This window comes from Struthio camelus, chromosome 3 (genome assembly GCF_040807025.1).
Source record: "Struthio camelus isolate bStrCam1 chromosome 3, bStrCam1.hap1, whole genome shotgun sequence".
In the NCBI taxonomy this organism is placed as follows: Eukaryota; Metazoa; Chordata; class Aves; order Struthioniformes; family Struthionidae; genus Struthio; species Struthio camelus.
In genome coordinates this window covers 116060169-116077916 of record NC_090944.1, presented here as the reverse complement: position 1 = coordinate 116077916, position 17748 = coordinate 116060169, and the positions used below count along the sequence as shown (strand labels likewise).

Sequence of the window (17748 nt, the reverse complement as noted above, 5' to 3'; positions counted from 1 at the left end):
AACCTTGGGCTATTCACAGCTACACATTGCTCACACATTATTCTGTGTGCTTGCTAAACCTGTTCTTGCCATAGGCTTTTTTTTTTGGGGGGGGGGAAGCTACACACAAAGAAATTGAATTACTTTAACAGAAAAATAAACATTTAAATGTAGGAATAAGAAGAGATTTAATTTAGTGCATAGCTGTTTTTGATCATAGTCATCCTTAAAATAAATTTTTGTTTCAGAAAAGCCTATGTATTTAAAAATAGCAAAGGTCTAATTTCTGGAAGTTCAAGGCAAGTTCCCAGGTTAGAAGTAAATGTTCATACTTCTAATGTGTGGTTTCATTAAAGCCATTGCAAAAAATGGAGAAATCATGCAAAAGGATGCATTGAAGTCTTAAGAACCTTGATTCTCTTCCATGCTGTGTCATTGGCCAGTTGAGTAGCATTAGGCAACTCTACCTTTCTGTGTCCTTTTTTACCCAGCTGTAAAAAGGAGATAATGGCACACTTAACTCCTTGGAAATGCGATTTCCAGTCTACATTAAAATCAAAAAGTGAAAGATAGGTATTATTAATAAATTTTAGTACAATGTGATGATGATGATGAGTATTAGTAGTAGTATTTGCTTTTTTTTTTTTTTTTTTCCTCCTCCGCTGCTGATTCCAAGAGGGCTGAGTCAGGAACTCTGCCTTAACCAAGAGGAAAGCTCAATCACCTCTAGACTTTGTAAATCAGACTGCTTTTCTGAACATACTTAGCTGTGGGAAAGGCCTGGCCCTTTACGTTCTTGCTAAGCAAAGTAATTGGGATTTGTGCCCTCATCCCACAGCTAAGAGTTATACCATGGCATTTACTGAAATACAAGCATTTGCGAGGCTGTTTTTTAAACAGTGTTGAATTTTTGTTCGTATGTTTTTAGTTTCTTATGTGCATTTGCATCTCATAATTTAAAAGAAATACTTTCTGCTATGTAGAATCGTACATTTCACTCCTTTCACTTTCCTTAAAAAAATTAGTTTCAAGCTTTCGATATGAAACCGTGACAAAGTGATTTTAGAGCCGGTACTGAAAGTGACTGAACTTGACAACAATTGTATTTTATGACAACCTCTGCTTTCATGTCCCCGGCCTACTTTCCTGTCATCGGTTGGTTTTTTTTGTTCCCCCCCCCCTTCTTTTCCTCTTCTCCCTTCCCCTCTCCCTATCCATCTCTCCATGATTTTCTCAGTTGTGAGCAATTCCGTATCTCTGCACTGACTGGAAACAAATCCCTTTACCAGGAGCGCATTTTAATGGACAGCATGCTTCACTTAAGTCACCAGAACCTTAACTGTATAATATTCAATTTCTTACCAACGCAGAACCAAAGCTTTTTATTGAGCCATGTTCATAAGAGTAGTGGAAGAATTAGTATTACGAAACTAAACCAGATTAGGAGGGAATGTGAATTAGATTTGGTAACAGATGGTGCTGTGGAAATAAAAGGTGCTTTGCGAATGGAAGCGACAGCAGCTTGCCTCTTTTCCTCTCCTGTCTCTCTCTTTCATGCGCTTGATAGACGGGTATAAATCACAACAATCCCGTCTTGACAGCCAATTTCGAGAATTTGATCTGGTTAAAGACATGGCTTTCCTGCTCCACTCACTGAAACGGGCTGCTGTTTTATTTTTATACAGCACCTTGTCATATTTAGAGAAGGGGAATCACCTGCCTCCCTTTAATGAAATTTTCTTTAATTACAGTTTTAGCTCTTTAGTGTTAATTACTTTTCCATTCAGGCTGAGTTCTCAGCTTGTCTCACAGGAATGTTTTTTTCTCCCCTCCCCCCCCACCTCCCTACACCATTCACACGTATGCTTTCATTTTTCTAAAGATGCTTTTTGTTGCTGGAAGTTGTTGTCAAATCTATTTTAATTAGATCTTAATTATCAAAATCATCATTATGTAGGAAGAGGAAGCGTTATAAACAACTGTTAAAGTTATAGAATCTTGTTTGACACAGGAGAAACCTTTCAGAGTGTGCATGCATAATAAACAAAAAAAAAAAACTACCAAAAACTGTATCTGGGAAGTGTGTAAAGATCTGGATAAGATATGCTTTCCTTGCAAGGAAAACCCACCCAGGTAATCTTCCCATGCCTGTACCTGCAGCCTCTAATCCCACATTTTTCAGAAAAGATCAGACTAAAATACCACTACTTCGGCTTGCTTATGTAATACCCATCTCTTGCATCTCTCATTCCTGTGTCCAGATGTAAAAATCCCTTTTCTAATGTGATGTGTGTCAGGACCAAGTTACAGATGCCTTAATGCAATTACTTTCTTGCAGATAAGGCAGCCAGCGTAAGGGGACTGGCAGCTGTGCTATGGAGTGATACGGAGATTCTTCTCCCCTGTGCTAAGAGTCTTCAGAGTGAAAGAGAAAAATAATAGACGATATTTAAAAAACAAAAAGAAACCAAAAAACAACAACTCTGAAAGTAAGAGAAGATTCTGAGAGCTGGCAACTAACAGTTGGTAGAAATAAAGCTTCCTACTGGCAGTCAAATCAAATGTAGTAACAACTCAACGGCTCCCTGCTGCTAGCTGACAGCATGGTGTAACACACTGGGACAAACATTCACTTAAACACTGATTGCAGGAAAACGTCATTTTCCAACTCACCAAGTAGTTTTTCAGTTGCTGGAGGGTGTGTATGTGTATTATGGGGGGATTAAAAGCTGATGGTTTGTGGTTGGGAGATGAGAAAGACACACTCGGGAACTACCTGAGTTGAGGGGTGGGGGAAGGATCTCTTGGGTTTTAAACTCCTAGTCCTGAGTTTTAAGACGCTCATTTTCTGATACTATTTCTGGTATGTTCCTTCTAATTGTTCCTGCAATTTAACTGGCTAACAAATTATATTTCTTTTGTAGTAAATCTATAGAAAGTCACTGAGGGAATTGGGTAATGAGACAGGTACAGGTACACAGTGTGCATACACCTACATTCTGCCTTTCAGAGATGGAAGAAATTTGCTGATATAAATTGTGGAAACTGATGATAAAAACTTTGACTCCATCTTGAGATGGAAGGCAATTTCTTCTTTTTCCTTTTCAAAAGTGATGAACAGCTATGTCTCTGATCTGTAGAACTGACTTTCTAGCTGGTCCAAGTAAGTGCTATTGATGCTGTAAACATTTCAGAATATTCCCTCTTTAGAAAGTGTGTTATGCTGTTGAATAAATCTTTAGTTATTTTTGAAGTTTTGTATATTTCTCCCTTGAAGTACCTAAATACAGCATTTGATTTATTTTCGCTATTTAAGTTGATTTCTCTGAATAAAAGCGAATCCTCACAGTTAATAAAACAGAAGACTCCTTGATGCTTTACCATATCCTCTGGAGGCTAGAGAGATCAGGTGGTCTCCACCTGACACCAGTAGAGTATAGCCTCAACTAAAATGATGTTCCATCACAGAAAAACACCTGGCTTCTTAACCAGAGTTTTCACTGTCTTCCAACATGTGACATGAGACGTGTTAGTCTACAGTTTGAAAATAAAGTGTAATAAAATACTGCTTTTCCTGCTCGATGTACTGATTTTCATATGATGAGGCTTGGCCCTCATTCTAATAGTCACATTTCAGTCTTTCCACTAAAACTGTTTGGACATGGAGAATCTTTTAATGTAAGTTTGTACAGCTCTCCAAATGCTGACTCTCTTGAGGCTTGTGAGTAGCGCTTCAATAAAAATCTGTAACGTTGGGCTTCAAGCCGGTAAACAAGAAGATAAGTCAAAAGCCCCACATTCTATCGATACCAGTAAGTAAGTTCAAACAACGATGTTCTTACTGTGTATAAGTGTTTGAAACACAGGAGAAAAAAAAAAAACTAAAAATCAAGCAAGAGTTTGAACTACTTACTGAGGTTTAAGTTATATCGGAACCATAATATATTATATGCAAAAATACAAAGTCATGTATCCCTTTTATATAAGATTTTCATGCATTCCAGAGTGATTTTTGTTTAAGCTGTCATCCACTTGTTGTATTCCCTTCTCTTCAGTATTTGCCTTTCTTTTGAGTATTTGAAAACTGAACTGTCAGAGCATACAATACATTTTTGATCTATATAGCTATTTGAAAGGCATAAAAATCTAGAGAAGTAGGCAAGTCTTTCTGGCAGGAAGGTTTCTGCAGTAGTGGCCTGTTAGTAGCAGTGTACAACACAGCTGATAGGACAGTTGTTGCATACATGTATGCGCTAGCAAAGGGCAGTTTTGCGATTTATTTTTTTATATCAGCTTTATTTATTCCTTTTCAGTTGGAGATTTTTATATGTTGTGTTTTAGTGACATGTATTTAATGTACTGGACAACTGTGTTACTGAGGGCTGGCATCTGTTCAGATGTCTGGAGTTTTGGTTCAAAGGTGCAAGGTCTTCAGTATTCTTCCCCATTGACCTTTTGTTCCCATAAGAGTACCTGATGTAAAGAGCAATCATTTTGTAGTAACAAAAGATGTAAATTTTTGGCTATAATTGCTTCAGATTTTGAACTGAAATGTGATTCCAAGAGTTATGTTACGGTTTGTCAAAACATAGGATCAGTAGGCTGCAGAGCTTGTGCGTGTCTAAGGATACATTTAATTAAACCTACATTAGTGCATCTGTACAGACTTATTAAAACACTTAGTTTGTCTCAATAATATTGATTAAATAGCAGTAGTTTGTTTAAGTATATTTTTGTTATTACTGCATTACTTCCAAGTAATCAGGGTAATAGTCATCATCAGTGAAATATCACGTTAGTTATAGAGTAACGCCATAAGAATTGATTTGGACTTGGCAGGAAAGGAAGGCGTTCTGTCATGTAGTGCCAAAGACTGATTTGGATTATTAGAATGAAAGTTTTAAACATAATTTCTGTTCATATAAACAGTGTATATTTTATAGGCTTATAGGTTATTCCATACTCTGTGAGTATCCATTATATCAAAGAACACCTCAGACAGTTAATTATGCAAAACATCATGTAAGTAATTACACAGTATTATTATGTATTTAACAGTTTTATTGATTTGCCAGTTGCTCACTTACAGTATTTAGAGCTATAAACAAGAGATGCTCACCCTCAGTTGAAATAGGTCCAAGGAAATGAGCTAAAGATAAATTACACTAGTATGCTTTGTTGCATCAGATATAATCCTTAAATGTAGAAGCTGTCAGCAGTCATAATTTGCAACACATTGGGGTATCTCAGGATCATTTCCTTCTTGTTAACAAAGTTTATCAACCAGGAAGCACAGGGAATCAACTTGGAGCAGAAAAGGAAGCAATAATGAATATGTGTATGCAGAGGAGAAAGGTTAAAATAATTTCCTCTCATTTTGGAGGGCATACAGTTGTTGCAAGGCAGTCACTGGAAAACTTTGCTTGTTAAAAGCAAGGTAGGAACCAATCTAATTACAGCCTCTAAGGTGCAAATGTGGAGGGGCTCAGCTAATGGCTTGTTTTGTTTTGTTAAACTAAAAAGCAATGTACAGTAGTTCGGTTTTCTACTGCTTTGTGTGCTTCAGCAGGGCTTAGTAAATTGCGTATAGACCAGTAATAACTGTTTGGGGAACTTGATCCTCTGTTGTAAATGATCAGTTAACTCAGGCCATTGCTGGTAGCAACATGATGGCTTCAAGCATAGCTTCTTCTGTTCCGACTGCTAGTGGCTATGACAGCTGCTCTGGAAGAGGCCATTGGCTTGCATCGCTTGCCCTGACCATGGTGAAGTGGTGAAGATGTCAAGAAAAAATAAAAGAAGAGAACAGAAAAAATAATGAAACAGTCAACATTTGTCAAAAGTAAAATAAATGAATATAGAAAACTATAGCTATTCTGTTTTGTACAGAGCACTCTTTACTACGTGGTTGTACATGAGTGTTTATTAATACAGACCTAATTCATAATAACGGTTTTGTATGTGCATATATGGGACAGGATTGGAAATACTTACTTTGCAATTAATGGTCTCAACTGCTAGGTTAACCAAGCAGACCTTAAAATATTTCTTATTAAAAGAAGAAATCCTTTCTGTTCCTTCCCCCAACTAAGCCAGTGCACCTTAATGCAATGATGATATGTTAGACCCAGCAGTTGTCAAAGCATCGTATTACTGTGATGCCATAATGACACCCTGTCTCTGTAAAGTAGTCATGTTTTCTCAAATCACACGTTGCACCGTTGATTTCTGACATGACACTTCATTCAGTTGCTTTCCTTTTCTTTGGCATCTCCATTCTCTGACAATAGCAGCTGGTGCCCATTTCCCTACTAAGTGATTCACATTTTGCCACTTTACTGGAGTGCAATTAGCTGAAGCAGAAAAAAATGCTCCATGTAAGGTAGCTCAGCTGAAATTGTAACTCAGCTCTGTAACAGGACCTGGTGAGAGTCTTGAGGTATCTTGGGTAGTCCGTGCAAGAAACAACATTTTTATTTCTTTCCACACAAATATTTTTACTTCTTACACTGAGAGAAACACAGTATGGGAAATCATTGGAACATGCTTCACAGTTTTCTGTCCATTGATTTTGGTGCAGACCTGTGAAATTATACTGAAAGTATTTGAAAATACTTTCAATATTTGAAAATTTGAAAAAGGACAGTATTTGAGAGGAAATATAGTCTTTGTGGTCAAAGGAAGGAACTATATTCTGTTCCGGGCTCTGCCACAGACTTTCTGTGCAGTGTAGACCAAGGCTTTCTTTTATGCATTGGTTTTCATAGCTAAAAATAGGATAACAAGTTAGGAGGTTTTTGGTCTACATCCATGTGAATTAAGGGAAGATATTGGAAAAAAATCAGATGGATGGCGCTGTTAACATACGAAGTGTGTATGTAGGTATAGTAATACCTGCCTTGCTGATGCTCCCACATAGTAGCTGCCATTACAAATGTCACCTGAAAGCAAACTATTCTGGCATTTATGGCGGTAGAGAAGTCTCCCGTTCAAGAAGACAGAAGAATTGAAAACTTCATGAGCAGACATGGTAAAAGTGGAATTTATGTTGGTCTAAAATAAAGGTGCTCACTCTAATTATTTTGACTAATTGCTACTCCCACTGAAACCACTAGTGCAGCTCCACTGAAACAGTGAATGATGCTGTGAGCAGAACTTTGCCTACTTGCAAAGAGACCATGAAGTGTGCTCAAGGATTATGAAGTATCTGCATGCTTTTTTAATCTCCTTTAGGTATTAGTAATAAGGGAGGTAAGGAAAAAGTAACATTCTGAACCAATTGTATGCAAGGACAAAATATAAAAAGCTCCCAGTGGCTTGAAAGGGAAGGCTTTCTTTTCTAAGGCCTTAGAAACAGTAATCAGATGCAGTTAATTTTTGAACTGCACTTGTATTATTGACACTGATTTAGCCAGTGTCAGCACCATCAATATCATTAGTAATGTGGCAGGTAGATGGAAAGAGGAATGTGATTGCATTAATAAATTCATAATATATTCAACCTTTCATAAGCACATAGCATACAATTTATTCACTATTGTTTTTAAGACCATTTTTAAAGGAGGAGTTGCATTTTGAAGTGTTCTGTCACTGTATGTTTGTGCCAGCAGTGACTGGTTTCAAGTCTTATTTAGATGAAGGAGTTGTGAAGTAAGTTTAGTAGAGATGTGAAGAGTTGTGGTATATGCTGCATATTATTAAGTTTGCACTACCGTATGCAGTCCCTCTTGTACATGGGCATAGAAATGCTTTTAGAACTAAGTAGTTACTTTCTCGGTAGTTACTGAAAGGAAAGAACATCTCAGAGCTTCCGGCTGTTAGAAAACTTACCCTGAGAACAACCCACCACCAATGGAACTGCCATTTATTTGACTTAAAATATAGTAAAGAAAAAAAACAACCTCACTAAGGCTTTAAAATAAATACTGTACATTTTTATATGACACATGTTATTTCTATTCATAAACCTTAACTAAATTTAGATTTTTATTAATCCAGTGTGACCTGAAAATTTTGCATTAACAGCACAATGTGGAATTGGGCTTATTCTCTTTGAATGCCGATAAAGCCATCATCTCGAAAATAGCTCTTTCTGACAAAAAGGTGTTCTTTTGAAATAAAGTCTTATTCACTACATTCCTCTTAGAGTTAATGTGAATTTTAGTGCCTCTAATTTTAGATTGAAGTGAGGTCTAGAATAAAACCCACTGGCTGACAATTGAATTTATAGATAGTTGTGAATATTTCAGGCTTGAATAATAGAGCTGTAGAATTTCAGACACAGAGAGGAAGAGAGAATTAAGCTGTAGTTTTAGAATATAATGCAATGGTGTCTAGGAATTCTTCAGTGTAACGAGCTAAGTAGTAATTAGGAGGGAACTGAGGGAGGGATTTTACAGAGATGTAGCTTAGGCATTATTCCAAATGTTCAGCGTAATAATTTGATGCTGGCCCAACCTGCCATCGCTATAAGATGGTTCTTGAGTTACTTTCGTTCAGATGTGACACTGTAATGAAGGAATGAAAGCAGTGTGTCTGCTGCTCACCCACAGCCAGTACACAGCCCTTTCTCTGGTTCGCTTTCTTTGGGCAATTGAGCAAGTTTTTATCCTTGGAATCAGGAGCTGTTGTTTTCTCTTCCTTGAAGTGGTTAATGTTTTAGCTGAACTTGTGCTTTGCCAGCACGCTCCAAACTAGTTCATACTGTTGACGCGGTGGCCAAAAGCAGATGAATCTTGGTTAGTACTAGAAACTGCTCCTTCAGATGCATCATCAGACTGGCGTTTGCCTGAACAATGCTGGTAATCAGATCCTAAGGCTTGTAGAACGGAGATTGTATTTTGGTTCTGACAGCTTGGAGTAGGAGAAATCCACTTTTGCACTGGCTGAAACAGCATGCATTTGGGCAACTAATTAATTGCAAATGATTGTTCTGGGAATGGAAGAGTGACAGCACAGCTCATTATTCCACAGATTACAAAAAAAAAAAATCAGCAGTGGGAGTCTTACAGAAAAAAATGTGCCATCAAGCTGGATATGATAGAGTGAAGACAGTGGACACCTACTGCTATATGTTGAGACTTTACTTATGGAATCTCAACAGAAGGGAGGTGAAAAGAAGACCAGATCCTGTTTATTCAATAAAAAGACTTCATTGTTAGTGTACAGAAAAATAATATTAAAAGTAAGTTGATAGAGTGTGAAAGAGTTACAGATGTATAAAATTAAGTGTCCAAGAAAGAGAAGGGGAGAAAGAGAGAGAGCGAGAGGGAAAGGCAGAGACACCATGTTTTAGTACCCTAATAACTTCTAACTCGAGTCTAAGATCATAATGTATGTGAGAGCAGTCCAGTAATTATAAGGTAATAAGTGGAGTGGTGGTGTAAGTGCTCTAAATTAAAAGGAATTCGCAGAGCTGCTGTAAGTCAGTGCCGACCCGCTTTCTTTCAAACGTTGACTTGAGAAAAGTGCTTAGCCCTGAGTGCAACTAGAGAGACAAGAGAGAGCTATCTATTAATTACAGCACTCATTAACAGTGACGGCTACAAGGCAGCAGATGCAGAAGAGAAGGCACGTGCTGCTGCAGGCTGCAGGCTGGCAAGGGGATTTTCCCCCCCTCCAGTTCTTGAGGAAAGGACAACACAAGCAGGTGGTCCAATGTAATAAGATACTTCAGTGGCTTTAACCTTCCCATTTCCTTGGTTTATTTGCTGACACCAGTTAGCTTGCTCCCTCCATTGCCCAAATAAATACTGATTTTAAATTTGGAGGGTAATATTTCTGCACATCAGTCTGGCTGTTTTCCAAAGTCACATGTAGTTTGTTTTCAGTAGTATTTTACAGTAAAATTCACAACAATTGAGAGGTCCTAACCAAGATCCATGGGCACTGAGCTGAGGGAAAATCTAATCCTAAGCAGGCACTTGTAGTAAAGGCAGGTTTTGATCTCAGTTACTTTCACTAGACATGAAGCCATGTTTCTGGATTTATGTAAATTTTGCATTGGCAAATTTGGCTGCGGAGCTTGAAGCTCAAACTGAGTTTAGTTAACACAAAAACGTGAGCGAGTGAAGGTAAGATCTCAAAACTGACTTTAGAAAGTTTCTTGAAGTCAATCAAATTATATTTGCTTTGAAAACATGAATCTATAGCTCCAGGTGGGTGGCCTTATGGTGTGGTTGCATTTCTGCTGAAAATACTCCTAGAGAAATGATCATAACTGTCATCTGCACATTGGCAGCTCCTGAGAGTACTGTCAGGAAAATGCTGGGTAGGCCATTTGCTACTGTGGTCTCAAAATCATGGCTGCAGAAAAGGAAGATAGTGTCTGATTCAGAGCTTTCCAATTATTATCTTTGTCTTCTATTCTCTGCAAAATACATTTAAAAATAAGAAAAAAAATCAGGGACAGAATAGACAAGATTTTTTTTCCTGTAGAAAGCACTAATTTGTCAGATCAAATGTTTTATGGTTTTGTTTCAGATGTTTAATTCTGAAAAAGGTGAGAACCAAGAAATAAGGCAGAATCTCACCTTCTGAAAGACAGAACTTCTATCTAAAAATTCCTCTAATATATTTTTTTTTAAACTGAGAGTGGAACACGTGAAATGTCAGATCCTATAGAGCTGTAGATATATGGGATGCTGGCATAGTTATTACTGGTTAGTCTGAGGATAATGGCTAGAAAGTAATTGCAGCCAGAGCTGATGAATCATTTCACTTAGATTTTGTGAAATTGGAGTCCAGCCTTAATTATTGGTCGGAATCCTCAGCTAATGTGTTACTCCATTGCTAAATAGCTGTGTATAATAAAACAATATTAATAAAGAAAAAAAAAGTTCATGGGAGACTTATTCCTCAATTTGGATCAGATCGATAGATGATGGATGTATGTTTTATTGAAGTGTGCTGACAAATATTAGTTACAGAGCAGAACGTTTATGTGTTCAGACTTGGAATTATTTATTTCTGGTAATGATAAAATTAATGGAAATAAAGTGCTGGTGCAAAAAGGAAGAAATTAAATAGTCTAGTAATCAAATAATTTTTTTTTAATTTTTTGACTCACTAGACGGCAATTTCAGAACTGAAGAGTTGATTTGAAATTGACACACAACGTAGAGGGCAGGTGGAGGGGAGAAGAGAAGGATTTGGCCTCTTTAAAGTTTTTGTTTACTGCCTGTCTGGAGCTTTGATAAAGCTCTGTCATGCCCTTATGCTGATTACCTTCATGTAGAACAAGAGGTATTGACTAATGAATGAATGATGTGCAGTCCCTAACCCTTCCAGAGCAGCCTTAAAGAGCACTGTCTTTAATACATGGATTCCTCTTTCTCTCTCTCGCTGCTACAGGCTTCTCTGCAGAATGTCAAGCAAAGATCGACACATTGATTCTAGCTGTTCGTCGTACATCAAGACGGAACCGTCGAGCCCTGCCTCTCTGACGGACAGCATCAACCATCACAGCCCCGGTGGCTCCTCCGACGCCAGCGGGAGCTACAGTTCCACCATGAATGGACATCAGAACGGGCTGGACTCGCCTCCCCTCTACCCTTCGGCCACGGGGCTTGGGGGAAACGGGCCAGTCAGGAAACGGTATGATGACTGCTCCAGTACCATTGCTGAAGATTCACAGACCAAGTGTGAATATATGCTGAACTCGATGCCCAAAAGACTGTGTTTGGTGTGTGGTGACATTGCATCAGGGTACCACTATGGAGTGGCTTCCTGCGAGGCATGCAAGGCTTTCTTCAAGAGGACGATTCAAGGTTGGTTATTCATTGGACTTTTTTTTCTTTCTTTTGTTCAAAGTGAAATAATACAGTTCTTGGCTAAATCCTGTTACAGCTTCGAGCTCTATCTTTTCCTTCTTTATAGCGTCCAGTCCTACAGACATTACTCATGAAAAAGCCATGCTGGGCCTCTCTGGGAGTTCTGTTTGTCCGTTAGGCCCGCTGTCTCTTTTGTGTATCAAAGATAGAGAAAGCACTGAGCTATCCAGCACACATTCAGATTCGTTTTCTGTACGAGTTCCTCATGGATTCTTGTAATTGATTGCTGCTAAGAAAACTGATTATTTTCTGAAGGCTATCATGGATACCTGTTGAACACACCCTGTAGCACACAGGGATGGTGCTTTTATTTTGCACTTAGCTACACCCCTACTATACTTAAACAGTTAGAGAAATCCAGTTAATTTTTGTTAAGCTCTAATCCATTTAAAAATGGAACAAAACATAATGCTGTAATGTTTTGTGCACATCAGTGGATTAGCAAGTGGCCTTTCACCCCTATGTCACAGCATGGCCTTAACCAGGTTCACCAAATATCTGTCATATCACATCTGAAGGAAGGTAAGTTAGCAGGTTTTGGTCTATGCCCAGTACTTTAAACTACTAATCTGTTCTTGCTATCAGTTGCAATTATACCATGTATTTTGGCATAAATTAGTATGAATGGGATAGTTTGCATGATCACTTGTTCTAGCCACAGAACCAACCGAGACAAAATAACCATCTCCTTCCATTTAGAAATCATCCTATCAAGTGAAATTGAAGGTGCTTTTTTTAAAGAACATGAGGCCGAGCTTGGCCTTTACAGGAATATAGTGTCACAGTAAATTAAATTCAAACTTCCGAGTCTAAACTTAGTCTGCTAAGTCCAAATTTAAGCTCCTCAATAAAACCTACTTGATTTTGATAGACATTAAGCACCTGGAATTCTCAGGAAAGGCAATGCGATATGGAGGTATGATTTTCTTTTATAAAATCACGTGTACTAAGGAGCTTAAGGTTGGTTTCAGTTCATAACTTCACATAACCCTCAAGTTGAAAAATTTGGTCATGGTTTCTTAAATATAGTAATTCCATGTTTAATGTAAAATTAATGAGGAAAAATAATGAATGTTATCTAGCCATTGCCGAAAGTTGTTTTTTTTCTTCTCTCCATCTGTTTGATTTCCTATGCTTGATTGCTGTAAACATATAAAACCTTCTGGAGGATGCTCACTGGTGGCGCATCTACAATTTGCTGGTGGCCAGTGGACTTTAGAGCAATTGTGGTCTCTCTCATCCCTTTTACCGGAAAGGCTGTTATTTACACTTATGCTAAACTTTCCAGTTCCTTCTAGAGCAAAGAATTATGGCTTTAAGGCAGAATAATGCAGGTACAGTTCATAGAAAACCGTTGAAATCAATTAAAAGTTTTCTCTGTACAATCAGGTGCAGGTTTTTCTTGGATGAGGTGTGTTGGCCCAGAATGACAGAACACTACCTTTAGCTCTGTGGATGTCAGATGATTATTAAGAATTAATATTACTGGGTTTTCACAACTCCGAGGGAGACACCTGTATAATCCTGTATAATTGTGGTGGCATCCAAAATTAAGTAAATACGTTTCTGAATCAGGAAACTATCCTTATGGCAGCAGCCACTTAGGTTCTGTTGAATCTAAGTGTATAATTAAGTAGGTACCTAAAAGTTCCTTGATTTGAGACTTCCACTAGCATGAAGTATGCATTTTATGATGATATAACTACTAAAAAGAAGCACTGGGCTTCAGTTGTTATAATGGAATTCAATGTGAGAAGGTTTGCAACCTGTAAATAAACATACCTGTGAAGATTCCTAGCTGGCCTGGGCTCATGTAAAATGGCTGCACATGCAAAAGCAGTATGCTCATTTCAAGCCTCCATTTTGTACGAACTGAGGTTCTTTGGGGAAGGTAATTTGATTTGACCTTCAAGAACATTTTCAGAAAAGCTCAAAAAACATTTCCAGTAAAGCAATACATATTTTGTGGTTGCCAAACTTCACCTAGCATGATTTTGTTTTTATAAATGCTATTTAATTACTATGCAACAGATAACCTACAGAACTGAATTGATGCAAAATTGTTTTAGTTTTATTTTCAGCATGAAAAAATGCCACAAAAACTTTAACTGAATAACGTTTTGACTTCTGGCAGTAATAGCCTGCAATTTTACACCACGTCACAGACTGAAAGTTTCTAGGCATGGAAGGACAAGACAGAGGCATCATTCTTCAGATTAGCAACCTGGACTTGGCCACACAGCTCAAGTTAAAACTGGCAGCTCTCGGTAGGGTTAGAGCACTAGCTGCATCAGCAGGTGACAGTGCTGTAAAGACAAAAAAAAAAAAAAAGGCAGTGAGGTAAAACTAAGCATTGAATGGAAAAGCAGTAATGAAGAAAGAGTAGGCAGTGTGTTACCGTTGCGATGTCGTGGCAATTTTTCAGTAATCGTACTGGTTGACACAGGTTTAAGAGTTTTCAAATACCACCCAAAGTAATGGAAGCTAGTCACTTTGCTGTGACACGCTGTGACAAACCGTACACCATTGTGTGTGACAAGAAGTATATAAGAAAAAAGTACTCCTTGTGTCTTGAATTGGCGAATTCTGCTTTGAGCTTGCGTGAAGTGAGTTTTGCATTCTCCTGAGTTTTGTTTGCTATAAATGATGGGCTTTAGCCCTAGTGTTTGTAAAGGTCATTCTTCCCTATACGATTTTTCACTTCCTGGTTCGTATGATATTCTTTCTCTGCTTGTCTTTAAAACAAGCTGATTACAGAATAAGTGCTGTCTTAGAAAGCACTAATAAACCAAGAAATATAAAGATACAGAGTAGTGAACCAGAGTGCTTCAAGAGCCAAATATTGGAACTATGCATGCAAGAATCACTGATCTCAGGTAAAAGAATTGGTTCATTCAGATGCTAGTAATTTAGCTCTGATGGGTAATTAATTATAGATTCAGTAAAAAAGAACATGTTTGACTTTTCAAAGCTTTCTTGTCTGTCATTCATAAACTACTAGATTAGCTCAAACTTACAGAACGTAAATGTTACTCTCATTGAAGTCAGGCAAAACTGCCATTGACTTCCTTAGGAGCAAGGCTGAGCTGATGAAGTTAGATTAGGAAGCAAATCTCGTGTTCGTGTCAGGCCTGATGTACTTTCGACTAAGTCAATGGGATTTTTTCCATTCTTTCCATTTCAAAGGAACCTTTTCAGATCTCAGTAGGTGAAATCCACACTCATCTGTTCAGAGAGCCAGCACGGTGTCTGTGCACCACTGGCAACTTACGTAAAACAGAAGTGAAGTGCATCATGAGCCCCATCAGAAGCGATGTGCATCAATAGCCCCTCACACAAGGTGAATTTCACTCTAATGTTGAGTGTACACCTGTTTTTCGTGTAATGGAAATTATAATTCCCTTTCAGATGACAGCAATTTAGACTAAAAAATGTCCCTTTCTCTCTGAAAGATTTCTGTTCCTCCTCTTCTTCCTTCCTCTTGCAATCCCTGGTAATTTGCTTCTTATAAGTAAAGGAATTAAGTGAACCCTCTCCTAAATTAGAAGAAAAAAAATTGTTTAATTCTGAATGTATATGTCTTTTTAATGTGGCACAGAAATCTTTACAGTTAGGGCAGGGAGAAAGCATGCATAGATTCTGAAAAAATCAGTAACATTAGACAACACTAGAAATGAGAAATTATCTGGTTAAAAAAAATCACAGCTGAATATACAGCATCAGTTTCTTCTTAGGTCGTAACAGAATCTAATGACGTTCTGCCCCCTTTTGTGAGAGAGGGATGAGAACTGGATGTTCTCTCTGCTCAGCCTAGTACTCGCTCAGCTGCAGCTCTCAGTTTGCTTCTGGGATAATTTACATGATGGCTGATTGCAAATGTCTCACAGAAACACATACGCAGCCAAATCTCCCAAAAAAACTGGCTTAACATCAGGGACAGTAGAAAATAGCACGGGCTAAAAATAGTTACAGGTCCATTGATTTTTAGGGTCTCTCCACAGTTTTTGCTGTGCTCTGTATTATCTTGAAAACTCAAAGCTTTCATTAAAAGAACGAGAGAAAATAAGGTTTTTCTGTTGTCCTCTGGGTACAAAGACTTGTGTTTAACACTGACCTCGTGTACTTACTATACGTTTTATAGTGAATATTTCATGTAAATAAATTCATCAATATTTTTATTTGCTCAGTTACAAAGCCTAGCAAGCACACATTTTAGATTTATAATATATAATTATTCTCTATCTCTAACTTAAACATTTCTGCAAGTGGGTGGATTGCAGTAGTATTCTTGCTTTCAGTGGAAGGATGATGGGACTTACAGATTCAAAAACCATTTTACTATTTTGTTTTATTTTAGCCTTGATATCTCAAGGCTAAATAAAGGCATAAAAATAATGACTGACATCTAGACAACTTCTTCCTTCCTTGAAACCCTTCAGGATTATTGTCTTCAAACTAACATGAAAAGGGAAGGTGAAAAGCCCAGGTATTGATGTACTGCCTTCCTAATAAGCTTTGGTGTAAGGGCGTCACAGCTTATTTAATATTTCTTTGGACAGTATTTGAATTTATCCTACAAAAGCTAAAATGTTTTGCAGTTGTAATAGCCTGTATAGTTCTAGGACTTCTTTTTGTTTGTATGTTTATTTTCTAATGAAAACTGCTGGATGAACATTATTAAGACAACAATCTTCTGTGTATACACAGGCTGGATGAAGCATAGGTAGTGAGAAGCCCTACAGTCACACTTTCGTTGTCCCATTTAAGTGTTTTAACCCTGAGAGGTTCAGTCCCTGTCTGGATCTCCTAAGGCAAATAAGAAACATTCCATCTGGAAATAGTTTTTGCCTTTTTGGTCACCTTTCTCTTACAAACTAGAGCAAGTTTGCCATGTCATTTTCTGATGATGACCTGAGAGCCTTCAACTCTACAATTCCGCGGGAACATAGTTCCTGAGGTGTTCAAAGCCTGCTCAAACTATGAGCTAGATGATACTGCTGCTGTCTAAGAGTTCTTTGTTCACCTTTTTCGTTGTTCAGAGTTGTTCTTAATCCCTTTAGCATTCAGGTTTTTCAACCGTCTTTACAGTGTTTACCCTTTACTGAGCCAATTTGATCTGTAAATCTACAAACACTTTACAGTAAATACTTTTTTTTTTAATCAGCAGGTTTTAATCAGGAAACTTAGAACTAGCTATGTAAATTCAGATAAGGTGACATTTTAAATGGGCAACATAAAGTTTGATTCGAAGTTGCATGTGACCAAAGTGGCTTCCAAAGGTTAATTTATACCTCCCAGAGCTGACTCCTGTAATAATACTGAACATCATTTTTGTGGAGGAAATGAAAGCAAATTAAGTAAGACTTTATGGCTTTTCAGCATCTTTACTGATAGCTAGGATTACGGTTTTTATAGAAAGGTAGGCTGGAGGCTAGCATCCTGGTGCAATAGTCTGTGAACCTTGGCTCTGCTGCAAAGATGGCAGCTCTCCAGTGAACCTAACGCTAAATGTCACCTGAATCCATCATTACCTGATTAAATCATTCACCTTCCTTGTATAAGTGAAAGTGTGGATCAGCGTTTCTTTGAAAGAATATTTTAAGCAAGCAGTGATAGATTTCTTCCCTTTCTCCCTGATTTCTCTGTGCCTATGGGCCAACCAAACTAGTGAACAAGTATTTTTAATTCCTTCCCACGTGTCTTTTCGTCCTATCGTAACGTCATTGTGCATCTATGGCAGCCAAACAAGATGAGACAATAAAATATAATCGTGCTGAAATCTGAGAACCAGAAATATGTTTAACAGTGTACTGATGGTTCTATTGTATTTATTATCTCTGCTTTCTTTACAGCCTTGTAAATTATATGCTGCATTGAGATTATGAGAAAATAGGAATGAGGATCCTGATTTCCACATGGCTGTTTCAAACCCATCAGA

The 17748-nt window shown here is 37.8% G+C and overlaps 1 protein-coding gene across 21 annotated transcripts in view; it reads left to right on the top strand.

Moving 5' to 3' along the window:
* ESRRG (estrogen related receptor gamma) overlaps positions 1-17748 on the top strand; it is a 413394-nt gene that overhangs the window by 270017 nt on the left and 125629 nt on the right. For all 21 annotated transcript variants that reach the window (XM_009669000.2, XM_009669002.2, XM_068939849.1 and 18 more), the window contains one exon: positions 11332-11747. In XM_009669000.2, coding sequence (XP_009667295.1) covers positions 11332-11747 — 416 coding nt within the window. The remainder of the gene's footprint in view (positions 1-11331; positions 11748-17748) is intronic.